At 44.6% G+C, this 14,492-nt stretch overlaps 1 protein-coding gene across 1 annotated transcript in view; it reads left to right on the forward strand.

Moving 5' to 3' along the window:
• LOC126298324 (uncharacterized) overlaps positions 1-14,492 on the forward strand; it is an 897,680-nt gene that overhangs the window by 785,642 nt on the left and 97,546 nt on the right. Inside the window, exon 13 of the mRNA XM_049989621.1 lies at positions 3,831-3,900. Within this exon, the coding sequence (XP_049845578.1) occupies positions 3,831-3,900 (70 nt within the window). The remainder of the gene's footprint in view (positions 1-3,830; positions 3,901-14,492) is intronic.

Consider the following 14,492-nt stretch of genomic DNA (forward strand, 5'->3'; position numbering starts at 1 on the left):
CTCCTCCGCTGTTCGATCGTGTGTATCGGAGAGCACCGAATTACGTAGGGATCCAAAGGGAACGGTGAAGGACCTTAGGTACAGAAGAGACTGGAACAGCACATTACGTCCACATGCTAGCACCTTTTTATTGGTCATTTTCACTGACGCAGATGTACATTACCATGAGGGGTGAGATACACGTACACACGTGGTTTCCGTTTTCAATTACGGAGTGGAATAGAGTGTGTCCCGACATGTCAGGCCAATAGATGTTTAATGTGGTGGCCCTCATTTGCTGCACACAATTGCAATCTCTGGCGTAATGAATGTCGTACACGCCGCAGTACATCTGGTGTAATGTCACCGCAGGCTGCCACAATATGTTGTTTCATATCCTCTGGGGTTGTAGGCACATCACGGTACACATTCTCCTTTAACGTACCCCACAGAAAGAAGTCCAGAGGTGTAAGATCAGGAGAACGGGCTCGCCAATTTATGCGTCCTCCACGTCCTATGAAACGCCCGTCGAACATCCTGTCAGAGGTCAGCCTAGTGTTAATTGCGGAATGTGCAGGTGCACCATCATGCTGATATCACATACATCGACGCGTTTCCAGTGGGACATTTTCGAGCAACGTTGGCAGATCATTCTGTAGAAACGCGATGTATGTTGCAGCTGGTTGGGCCCCTGCAATGAAGTGAGGACCAATGAGGTGGTCGCCAATGATTCCACACCATACATTTACAGTCCACGGTCGCTGTCGCTCTACATGTCTGAGCAAGCGAGGATTGTCCACGGACCAGTAATGCATGTTCCGTAGATTCAGTGCCCCATGTTTTGTGAAACCCGCTTCATCGGTAAACAGGTAGATCTGCAACGCATTCTCTGTTAATGCCCACTGACAGAATTGCACTCGACGATTAAAGTCATCACCATGTAATTGCTGATGAAGCGACACATGAAACGGGTGAAAGCGGTGACGATGCAGTATGCGCATGACACAACTTTGACTCAGTCCACCGGCTCTCGCAGTGTCCCGTGTACTCATGTGTGGGTTAATGGCAAGAGCAGCTAACACACCAACAGAAACCGCTTCTCCTGTGACTGGTCTGTTACGGACCCGTTTGCGTGCTACGACCATACCTGTTGCATACAGTTGGCGGTAGATGTTTTGCAATGTGCGGCACGTTGGATGCTCTCTGTCCGGGTACCGTTCTGCATACACCCTGCAGGCTTCAGCTGCCGTTCGTCTACACTCGCCATAGATGAGTATCATCTCCGCCTTTTCAGAGTTCGAATACACCATGGTCACAGTTCCTACAACACTACACTATCACAGACGTCTGGTAACAGGGTGTACTACAGTTGGTCTGTGTGTGGAGACGAATGCAGAATAACTATAGCAGCAAGCGCTACATGCGGACACTGTGACAGCTATACCAAACCACAACAGTGCACTACAGCCACACTCGTAAACACGGTCGTCATCGTAAACATGTCCCTGCAGATGCTGCTCGCCGATCGTGGCCCGTGTTAGTTACAACACGCAACTGAATGTCGGAGATTTCAAGCGTCAACTTTAGGTTACAATATCTCCGGATGTAATTAACTTTTTACAATGCAACAAACGGCACTGATTACGTATTTGTTTATATGTTCAGATGTGCTAACAAAACTAACGTGGTTCCATTTAAAAAAACGTAGGCTTGTGTAAAAAACATACTTCCGTGCATTTTTGTATGGTTTGTATTAACCAATTACATTAGCCGCTCTCCTCACATTCGGTCTGTGGAATTGGTTCGTCAGTATTTGATGTGGTTTACGAAATACACTCCTGGAAATTGAAATAAGAACACCGTGAATTCATTGTCCCAGGAAGGGGAAACTTTATTGACACATTCCTGGGGTCAGATACATCACATGATCACACTGACAGAACCACAAGCACATAGACACAGGCAACAGAGCATGCACAATGTCGGCACTAGTACAGTGTATATCCACCTTTCGCACCAATGCAGGCTGCTATTCTCCCATGGAGACGATCGTAGAGTTGCTGGATGTAGTCCTGTGGAACGGCTTGCCATGCCATTTCCACCTGGCGCTTCAGTTGGACCAGCGTTCGTGCTGGACGTGCAGACAGCGTGAGACGACGCTTCATCCAGTCCAAAACATGCTCAATGGGGGACAGATCCCGAGATCTACCTGGCCAGGATAGTTGACTTACACCTTCTAGAGCACGTTGGGTGGCACGGGATACATGCGGACGTGCATTGTCCTGTTGGAACAGCAAGTTCCCTTGCCGGTCTAGGAATGGTAGAACGATGGGTTCGATGACGGTTTGGATGTACCGTGCACTATTCAGTGTCCCCTCGACGATCACCAGAGGTGTACGGCCAGTGTAGGAGATCGCTCCCCACACCATGATGCCGGGGGGTGTTGGCCCTGTGTGTCTCGGTCGTATGCAGTCCTGATTGTGGCGCTCACCTGCACGGCGCCAAACACGCATACGACCATCACTGGCACCAAGGCAGAAGCGACTCTCATCGCTGAAGACGACACGTCTCCATTCGTCCCTCCATTCACGCCTGTCGCGACACCACTGGAGACGGGCTGCACGATGTTGGGGCGTGAGCGGAAGACGCCCTAACGGTGTGCGGGACCGTAGCCCAGCTTCATGGAGACGGTTGCGAATGGTCCTCGCCGATACCCCAGGAGCAACAGTGTCCCTAATTTTCCTGGGAAGTGGCGGTGCGGTCCCCTACGGCACTGCGTAGGATCCTACGGTCTTGGCGTGCATCCGTGCGTCGCTGCGGTCCGGTCCCAGGTCGACGGGCACGTGCACCTTCCGCCGACCACTGGCGACAACATCAATGTACTGTGGAGACCTCACGCCCCACATGTTGAGCAATTCGGCGGTACGTCCAACCGGCCTCCCGCATGCCCACTATACGCCGTCGCTCAAAGTCCCTCAACTGCACATACAGTTCACGTTCACGCTGTCGCGGCATGCTACCAGTGTTAAAGACTGCGGTGGAGCTCCGTATGCCACGGCAAACTGGCTGACACTGACGGCGGCGGTGCACAAATGCTGCGCAGCTAGCGCCATTCGACGGCCAACACCGCGGTTCCTGGTGTGTCCGCTGTGCCGTGCGTGTGATCATTGCTTGTACAGCCCTCTCGCAGTGTCCGGAGCAAGTATGGTGGGCCTGACACACCGGTGTCAATGTGTTCTTTTTCCCATTTCCAGGAGTGTATATCCAGCGGTAACGTTAGGTGACTCACTGTGTATATCTCCGAATTCACCCCATGACGTCCCTCGGAGTTCGCACAGAACGATAGAGTACGTGGAGAGCGACGCAAAAGCAGGTATAGGAGAAAGTATATCACATCTGCGGTGCTCAGCTATTTAGGTCTAGACGAATACACAATGACACCATTTCGATTCAGCAAAATAATTCAACCGAGAATTATTGCATTCTGATTACACTTCTCGGAGTTTAAACAGGGTAGTCTACAAAATAAAGTCACATACGTTTCTTTGCACTCCATACCCTGTTAACTGTATGAATTTAACAGCGTCCTTAATCTCTCTTATCTCAATTCGTCGTCAACACTCTTTGTTATCTTTGCCTGTACAGCAATGCCAAATTATATTGAAATACCTGACACTAACTAAATTATTGCATATTTTATGTCCTCACATACTTGATAGAACTGAAATATAGAATTATTTTTAATTACGAAATTCCATATAAAATACTATTCCTTTAGAAATAAGTTAGTTATTCTATTTAACCTAGATGTCATAAACATGTGACATATAGAAAGAGGGCTAATGTTTCAGTGGACCTCCAGTCACGAGCGCAGCTTCCTCTAATGGACTCAGCTCGAACAACAGCGACAAGTTAACCAGCGTGAGTATTGTTGCATAAAATACGCTTTGCGCGTTTGTCCAGCAAATGGGACATTCAAAACTTCCCGGAATTTAAGAATGTATACTTTGTAGGTTTTTTTGTGTGTCCTGTTCTAAGTACCTGTTGAGAAAGATCAGTATTATAAATTAATATTGTAGCAATAAGTGGTAGAAGAAGTTAGATTTATAGGGAATGCACTGTTTTGTGTGTTACAGCTCGAAAAAATTTAAAATGTTAGTTGTAGTGAAGTAAAAGAAATCCTGTCTTTCATTAAATTGTAATTTAGATCAATAAAGGCATTGTATAATGTAGTTATCTGACTATCGAAGTTATTTCCCTGTAGTGAAAATTTCATGCTGGGACGTCACAACTTCTTTTCGCCAGGAGTAGTAACACGAAGGATGCTACTGACAATGGTCTGGATTTGCTGCCAACCTGCCTGGTCTATAAATTTAACAGGAAAACAGTCAGTACTGCATTTTTTTTTAATATGACACTTTTTCACCAAAAGGAACAACATGCTGCCAAGTTGAGAATTGTCACAGAGGACAAATGTCGCTATTAAATTTGACTTCCTCCCCAAGTAATTTATAAATATCACTTCTACGACCATGATACCTATAGTTTACACTTAAATATTTTAATAACGCTCGAGCTGTGTTTTCAATTAATGAATGCCTTTTTTCTTCGCAATACACGTTTCATACGGTTGAAATAAAACATGATTAGTGGTCTGAAAGTTGCAGGTAGTTTACAGTTTGGTTTCTTTCTAGCACATGTATATGTATTTCTTGCATGCATATTCCACAACTACTTATACTACTGATTTTCGTGCCCAATTTTTGTTTTTATTTTCAGGACAACAGTCCTTCCACATAGTGAGCATGTTTACGTACTGTACACATTTTCTGGTGGCAGAAAATTCTGAGTACAAGAGGCGGTAGGGAGAGTGGGCGGTGCGTAATAAATGTAAATGATACAGTAGTGAGGCGTGATGGGAGAGGGGACGGAGGTACATGAATCATTGAAGAGCGTGATATAGAGGGGAACACAGAAAGAAGGAAAGAAAACAGAAATTTGTTTCTCTCTTTCCTGTATTCGCGAGGATTAGGAGCTTGAAATTATTTTCGTCTCATTGGTTTAATCCCATGTGTGTTTCATAATTTTGTACAGTGTGTCCTTTCCACTGTTAGTTTTGTTATTACGCAGATTTTTAATGTGTGACAACATATCAAACGCAACAATGTGAACGTGATGCAATATGTAAACGTATGTATTACGTGGAAAATGTGTAGTCCTGAAAGTAACACAAGCAAGATAAACTCACCACCAAAGGGAATTTAAAATACGTATATATATATATATATATATATATATATATATATATATATATATATATATATATATATAAGGTGAAACGTGTAAGGAAGCGTCATAAGCAAATGAAGCGCACTTCATTAGACTGAAAAACAAAAACATAAATAAATTACATTAATTAATAAATATAAATATATAAACGTAAACTATCTGTTATCTTCAGACCGCTGGAAATGTTTTAACTCAATAAAACGAAACGCATACGGTCTCTGAAAAACGAATATAGTAGTTGCATAGATGCACAGACATCATCAGACTAATATAGCATTATAAATATCGGCTTAGGATCGGCCATGTGGGGGTCCGCACTAAATCATCATTGTAAAATGACATGCGTTTCAAAATACTTTCAAACATTATATTGGTCTTTAAAGCAGAAGTATTATTTCTATAGTAATACAGTTCTGCCCACTTCATTTCCCCCACACCGTACTTAAAAAGTAAGAGGTTTTAAAGAATTGCTGAAGTAACTTCGAATAGAAGCGGAGAGTTTCAGACCCTGCGTGAGAACCGCCAACTGTTGGCCGAGTTAACTGGAGAGTACTTGCCGGAAAGCGCGTGACTACTCAAGAACGTATCACGTTCATCCAAATAACATTATTAGCATATTCTAATACATTCTTCTTCTAAAACCTGCCTTTTAAATGTCAATGACGATTGGAAAACTTATTTGTTAGTGACAAACGTCCATAGCTATCAGGTCACCAAGCATTCCTAGATTCCACTGGACAACCATCGGGCCACTACCTTTCAATGAAACGCCTTGTCATTTGTGTGACGTGATTTAAAAGAGCCTAAACCTCGGAATTTATAAATCACTGCAGTTAGATGTGGTTTCAACATAATTCCTCTATAATACACTTCGGGAGTCCACAGTTAGTGAACAAAATCCTAAGAACATTGGTCTTCCTCCGTCTGTGATATATAAATCGATTTTCTTCTTTAAGATTCGATCGTGGTATTCGCCACGATTAAACGGCAGAAACTATTATTATACAAACGAGAACACACTCATTATAGTTCCAGTACAATTACGATTTCATGATAGAGGGACCAGCATTTTAAAAAGACTTTTCTCACTTCTAAAGCACTTGACTTTCATATACATTCGCTTCTAAAGTACTGTACTTTCTTGTTGTATAATGCTAATTATATGCAACAAGTAACACAAAACGTTTCAATAAACATACACTACTGGCCTACATCGAATGAAGGGTAGAGCGACGGGTCGTAACACATCTGAAATGTAACGTCCACTGTTCAAAGTGCCGTCAATGCGAGAAAGAGGTGACCGAGACGTGTAACCAATGGCACCCCATACCATTACGCCGGGTGATACGCCAGTATGGCGATGACGGACACACGCTTTCAATGTGCGTTCACCGCGATGTCGCCAAACACGGATGCGACCATCATGATGCTCTAAACAGAACCTGGATTCATCCGAAAAAATGACGTTTTGCTATTCGTGCACCCAGGTTCGTCGTTGAGTACACCATCGCAGCCGCTCCTGTCTGTGATGCAACGTCAAGGGTGACCGCAGCCGAGTCCATGCTGCTGCAAACGTCGTCGAACTGTTCGTGCAGATGGTTGTCGTCTTCCATACGTCCCCATCTGTTGACTCAGGGATCGAGACGTGGCTGCACGATCCGTTACAGCCATGCGGATAAGATGCCTGTCAGCTCGACTGCTAGTGATACGAGGCCGTTGGGATCCAGCACGGCGTTCCGTATTACCCTCCTGCACTCACCGATTCCATGTTCTGCTAACAGTCATTGGATCTCGTCCAACGCGAGCAGCAATGTCGCGATACGATAAATCGCAATCGCTATAGGCTACAATCGGACCTTTATCAAAGTCGGAAACGTGATGGTACGCATTTCTCCTCCTTACACGAGGCATCACAACGTTTCACCAGGGAACGCGGGTCAACTGCTGTTTGTGTATGAGAAATCGGTTGGAAACTTTCCTCATGTCAACACGTTGTAGGTGTCGCCACCGGCGCCAACCTTGTGTGAATGCGCTGAAGAGCTAATCATTTGCATATCACAGCATCTTCTTCCTGTCAGTTAAATTTCGCGTCTGTAGCACGTCATCATCGTGGTGTAGCAATTTTAATGGAGAGTGGTGTATATGGTCCAGTCATATTAATATGGCCACCGCCCGTGTTTGACGCCAACGTGCAATAATCACTCACAGACGGCAGCTAGTAACACTAGCAGCGTAGGATGTATAAAGTGCGTCCCGCGGAAATACAATGCAGTTGTTGTCGAAATGGGGAAAGGAGCAATTTAATGACGTTCAAAAGGGCGTGATCATTGGCTTTCAGGCCAGTGGTGGAACATTTCCAAAATAGCTAAGTCTGTAAACTCTTTGCGAGCGCCGTGGTTGAAGTTTACTGTCCAAAGGAATATGGCGTTATCCAAAACCGGCACAGAGACAGCTATGATCCATCAAGGGTCATAGATGGAAGTGGTGAATGGGAGAACAGACGTGCAACTGTCAAGCAGATGACCGCCCAGATGAACCAAGGAGCCGCCAACAGTGTCTCCTCAACGACAGTTCAGTGAACGTAGCGCCTAGTTCATGCGCCCACGATGAATGCTGTTCATCGCTTACGAAGGCTGCAATTCGTACGCCAATACCGCAGCTGAACGTCCACAGATTGGCGATAGGTGGCCTTTTCAGACGAATCACGTTTTATGTTCCATAGGCCAGATGGCCGTTGGACCTTCAGAGTAGTCCAGGCCAGAGGATAGAGCAGTATCTAGTCACAAAACGCCCCATATTTAAACCCAGACAGAATGTGTGGGACAACCTCAATCGGACTCTTCGGGCCATTGATCCTCATCCGAGAAACCTAGCGCAGCTGGCCACAGCACTGGAATTGGCGTGGATCCACATTCCTGTCAGTACCTTGCAGAACCTCGTTGACTCTCTTCCAGGACGTCTCCCAGCAGTGGTTATTCCGGCTTTTGACTAGTGGTCAAATTAATGTGACCAGACAGTGTATGTCTCATTCACGTGAGATTCACGTGTTGCACAATATGTGGTACCGCGTACTCCTACTACAGCGTGGTATGGTGGTGATGGGTCTGCCACTCCCTATGCAATACATAAAAGACTTCCCGTCTCACATTTGGGCTGATGACAAGTTCCATGGCTCGGCTGCTGCTAAAAGTTTGCGCTGGTTTAGTCTCAGTATGTTGTGTGATAGCAATCTACACAATCACCTAGTTGGCTGATTTAAGCTACGCCGACAACTGATTGCGATACAGAATCATGATGATGCAGTGATAAGAAATGGTTCAAATGGCTCTGAGCACTATGGGACTTAACATCTGAGGTCATCATTCCTCTAGAACTTAGAAGTACTTAAACTTAAGAACAACACACACATCCATGCCTGAGGCACGATTCGAACCTGCGACCGTAGCGGTCGCGTTGTTCCAGACTGAAACGCCTACAACTGCTCGGCCGCACCGGCCGGCCAGTGGTAAGACAATGGTTTCCCATTTGGTAGGAATGTAGCTCAAATAGTCGTCCGACCACCCAAGTTTAAGTTCTTAGATGCAATAGGAAAATTCCTCAATGGTTCCCTTGAAAACGACAAGGCCGATTTTCTTCCTCCGCCTTACCTTATTCCGAGCTTGTGTCCTGTTCTAATGATGTCGTCGTCGACGGTATCTTAAACACTAACACACACACACACACACACACACACACACACACGCGCGCGCGCGCGCGCGCGCACGCTCACACACGCACGCAAACACACAAACTGATACGCCACGCCATTATCGCCACTGCCCACCGGGAAAGTGAATGCAATCTGGTGACGTTGTAGGCAAGAAACGCAGTAAGGCAAACATTTAAGCGAAATAGACTGGGATGGGGAATCACTGAAGCGAAGATACGGGCCACAAATGGAGAAATCCACTGACACAAGGAACTTTGACAAAGGGGAGATTGTTGTTGACCAGCGCATGGCAACGAGCTTCCCTGAAACAGCGTAGCTGGTTGGGTGTTCGCACCTTGAACATCTGTGGAAAGTGGTTGAAGGACGGTGAAACCAGGAGTAGATGAAAAGCGCTGGACGTCAACATCTCATCGCAGAATATGAACCCCGGAGTCTTGCTCTGCAAAGCTGGGTACGAGGCGACCTGTGGCGGATCTGACGAAGAAGTACAGTGCTGCAGACACAAATATGTCTGAGCACACCTTTCAGGGCACATTGTTGAACACGGGGCTCTGCAGCTGACGATCCTACGTGTTCCCAAGCTGACCCAACGACATCGACAACTGCGATTGTGGCGGGCGCAGCATCAATGAAATTTGACCGTGTATGAGTGGAAAGGTATAGTTTGCTCGCATGAATGGCCTTGTCTTGATGCACCGGCATCCAGGCGAACGGCCGCACGAGATCGGAACTGCGCCCCAGACCCAGACTGGTGAGGCTGCATTATGCTACGGAGGTCACACACCATAGGTTCTTGGAAACTGTGGTAGTAAGCGAAGACACCGTGATAGCTGTGGATTATGTGAACATTATTGCAGACCACCTGCATCCTTTCACGCTTAATGTCTCCTCCGACGGCGTTAACGTCTTCTAATAGGACAACTGTCTATGTCACAAGGCCAAAATCGTCCTATAGCAGCTTGAAGAGCCTGATAGTAAACTCGCATTGACGTAGCGGCCACCAAACTCGCCCTGTCTGAATCCGATGGGATACATCTGAGACGTTATCAAACTCCATCTCCACGCCCACAAACCATCAGCTCGTTGGGTGTGACAACTGCGTGACCTCTGCGTAGGTACCTGGTGGCACATACTTCTGAAAACGTACCAAGGACTTGTCGAATTCGGTACCCTCCAGAGTTGTCACTGTATTATGTTTCAAAGGTTGACCGACACGTTATTCAGCAGGTTGTTAAAATGTTGTTATTCATCATATAAACGAGGGGGGTTTGAAACGTCCGTGCAAAGTCCGAGAGATGGCACCACCGGCGCATATCGAGGTCATGTGTAGTTAGTAGCAGCTTTGGAAAGAATGCACACCAAGTTTCAGCCATACTGGTCTATATCTTTGTGTTTGACATTCGTGTGAATCAAGGAATTTGAGTGATTGTCAAAAAATGGACGAAAAAGAATTTCGTGTGATGGTTAAACATTACTTTATGAAAGGCAAAACGCCTCAGGAGACTAAAGAGAAGCTAGATAAACATTACGGTGACTCTGCACCTTCGATTAGAACAGTTTACAAGTGGTTTAAAAAATTTCGGAGTGGTCATATGGACACAAGTGATGCTGAATGTTCTGGACATCCTGTGGAGGTTACGACTGCAGAAATCATTGACAAAATCCATGTTATGGTGATGGATGACAGAAGAGTTAAGGTGCGTAAAGTTGCTAGTGCTGTGAGCATCTCGAATGAACGGGTACATAACATTTTGCATAAACATTTGGTCATGAGAAAGCTATTTGCAAAATGGGTTCCGCGATTGCTCATGCTTGACCAAAAACGGAATCGTGTGAAGTGTTGCAAGGATGGTTTGCAGCTATTCAGGAAGAATCCACAGGACTTAAAGCGTCGTTTCATCACTTTGGATGAAACATGGATACATTACTATACTTCTGAGACCAAACAGCAATCTAAACAAGGGAGATTCTGCACCAAAAAAAGAGGAAGACCCTTCCTTCGGTCGGAAAGGTTATGGCAACTCTTTTGGGATTCGTAAGGGATAATCCTCATCGACTCTCTGGAAAAGAGTAAAACTATTACAAGTGCATATTATTCTTAGTTATTGGACCGTTTGAAAACCGAGCTGAAAGGAAAACGCCGGCGATTGGACGGCAAAAATGTCCTTTTCCATCACGACATTGCACCAGCACGCACCTCAGCAGTTGTGGTCGCAAAATTATTGGAAATAGGATTCCACCTTGTTTCACGTCCCCCCTATTCTCCAGACGTGGCTCCCTTGGACTACTATTTGTTCCCAAATTTGAAGAAATGGCTGGCGGGACAAAGACGTTATTCAAACGAGGAGGTGATCGCAGCAACTAATAGCTATTTTGCAGACTTGGACAATTCCTATTATTCGAAAGGGATCAACAAATCAGAACAGCGTTGGACTAAGTGTATAAGTCTAAAAGGAGACTAAGTCGAAAAATAAAAAAGTTTCCCCCAACATCTAAGTAGTTTTTATTTTTGCACGGACTTTTCAATGGTTCCAATGGCTCTGAGCACTATGGGACTTAACATCTGTGGTCATCAGTCCCCTAGAACTTAGAACTACTTAAACCTAACTAACCTAAGGACATCACACACATCCATGCCCGAGGCAGGATTCGAACCTGCGACCGTAGCAGTCGCGCGGTTCCGGACTGAGCGCCTAGAACCGCTAGACCACCGCGGCCGGCACGGACTTTTCAAACGCCCCTCGTATTCACAACAAGGTTTGTCTTTTTCTGATCCTAGAAATTACTCACTGATGCTTCTTACGAATTGTTAGAGACAACCTGAGCTTAAAGGAAAATGGCATTCAGTCTTGCCAGAATGTTTATTTACATACCAGTTAAACGTAGATTAAGTAGTCCATTAAGATTTCCCTGCATAAACTCAGACAAGATTCTATTTTTTTTCTCAGAATACCGAGGAAAAACATTCTAACGAAACTCAATTTGAATTTATTTTCTAGACGTTTGTATTCGCAAAACCGAAACACTACAGGAATGTATTAGGTGATCCATAAGTTCGTAGCGTTTTTCCATAAGTTTATCAGCACAACAGATACACGTACAGAGAATTCACTCATCAATGATATATTCTCCTCCACTATTTACAACAGTCTGTCAACTCTAGAATGACTTTTCGGTTCCGCGATTGTAGAAATCAAGTGGTTTTGAGGGGAAGAACTCGTCGAATTATGTTCGGAGCGCATTTTCATCGGGAAAGGAAGTTCCTTGAAGAATTTGAGATAGAGAGCGGAAAAGGTGACAGTCTGAGAGCACAATATTGGGTGAATAACTTGAGTGCTGGATGATTTTCTAACCCTTCTCCTCTATAGTGTTTTTTTTCATTGTAGTAGAATACGGGCGGTCGTTATCAAGGAGTAGCATCACTTCACGCAGTCTTCCTGATCGTTGTTCTTGAATTGGGTCTGCTGACTTTTTACAATGCTATTTATTTATTTAAACAGCGCCGTTACCGGTTTCGAACCGATAGGTTCATCTTCAGACGGCTAGTTCACGTTTTACATTACATTTCGTGGTTTGTTTCCCCACCTGACGACTTCCTTGGGTTGGTGATGCCAATGAAGAATCCACTCTATTACGTTCCAGTGCAGGTCCCTTACCATTTTGAAACATCGAAAAATGTATAATGTACTTTTTTGTGTATCTATGTGCCCATAATGTAACACACCACTCACATACTTAGAAGTTTCATCACATGGAGGTATGCATACAAAAATGGCGATATTACAACCATAAAAATGCTTCATACTTTACAAACGTTTGGCGAGCAGTTTAGTTGAGAATCGCCGTTGCTGAAAAGCGAGAGTTTCTGCTTCGTGATTCCGTCAGATAGGCTTCATCGTTTGCTGTCTTACATGACTCGGCTGTTACAAAGCAATTTCACAATAGGTTGCCAGCCGCACTGTCTCTCCATGAGGAGTATGCTCGCAGAGCTTCTCAGCATGTTAGATGACGAACGACTGTAAATGGGCGTGATGCACGTAGCCGTCTCGGATGTCTGTGCATATCAACAATGAGCGACATCGGACTGATAATAACATAAGATCATCTGTTGTATAGGTAGCCACTTTTAATCGTTCTGTCTCTCCACTTCTGTACCTTGTTGTGGGTAACTAGTTTCCTTCTCTCTCTCTCTCTCTCTCTCTCTCTCTCTCTCTCTCTCTCTCTCTCTCTTTCCGACGTGATATGTTATTCCAACAATAGTGAAAGCTGCCACATCTTACTTCATTCTAGTTTATTGGTGATTGTGTTCCGCTCACAGAGTTCAGTGCATTTCACACGATCGTCTGAAAAAGGACAAATTAGGAGATTTCCATCGGTTTCCAGTCGGTATATGCCTTCTTTTGCCTAAAACGTGAGGCGTATCCTAGGCTGGGCTTTCATTAAAACCAACAGAGTTAAGCGTCCTGACATCTGCTCACGCTAAAAACAGTTGTAAGAGCATGGGGTATGTTAGCGCTATCCTGGGGTCCACAAAGTCATAGAATTTGGCAGTTATTGAGCAAAGATCATAGTAGGACGAGGATTTTAATACTGCCTTTGTTTATGGAGAAGGATAAAAGCAAGTCTTAGGTAAAGTGGCAGGTATCACACTGTCTGAGAGTTAGATCAGCTTTCCGAAATCTTGTCTTTCTGGGGAAGAGATCACTTATTCCATGAATTTCGTAGGAATTCAGACGTGAGTGAATTTAAGCCCCTACAGTTTTATAAAGGAAAATTCAGTACATTTAGTTTATTGAAAACTTTGCTGTATTCACACTATCATTGGTATCAGGAAGGTCTCATCCTGCTATTTGTGAGTGCATACTTTCAAAAGTGGATTAAAATGTGTGTGAAGTAGTACAATAATTTGGCTTCGGCCTTTAGTGAAATAAGAGGCGATGTCTACATATGAAACCAAAGTGATACACATATCCTAACATTCTACGCTTTAATTCCACTATATTTACTATCAGAAGTCATAAACAAAGGGAATCAATGGCAAAACTAGCCCTCTTTATACCCATTCGCAGATTGTTCAAGCAGTTTTCCTTACAATTTCCTCCAACGGTGGTTTGTTCTCCAGACGCCTTAGTGCTGTACATGGAAGCAATACTTTGTTTTTAAGCACTCCTTACTTTATTCTGAGCATTTTCGCGTGCGGTATACGTATGTGGCGTGGAATTAGAAAGCACTACAAAACACTGGAGTGGGGAAACTGCTGGTGGGCCTGAAACTGGTGGCCATTGTCGCTTAACCATGGTATCAGTCGGGTGGTTCACCTCTCTGTCTCGCACGCAAATACTAGATCATTACACTCATCAACAAATCTAAACAACAGGAATGGATTTTTGCAAATTGAAGAAATATGCGGAAGCGAAAACTGAGTATGAACACTGCGACCTACATACCTAAAAATAAGACATTAATATATTGATCAAATGAAATAAATCGTGACAGATTAAAAGGACGTACACTG

The sequence above is a fragment of the Schistocerca gregaria genome, chromosome X (genome assembly GCF_023897955.1).
Source record: "Schistocerca gregaria isolate iqSchGreg1 chromosome X, iqSchGreg1.2, whole genome shotgun sequence".
Lineage (NCBI taxonomy): Eukaryota > Metazoa > Arthropoda > Insecta > Orthoptera > Acrididae > Schistocerca > Schistocerca gregaria.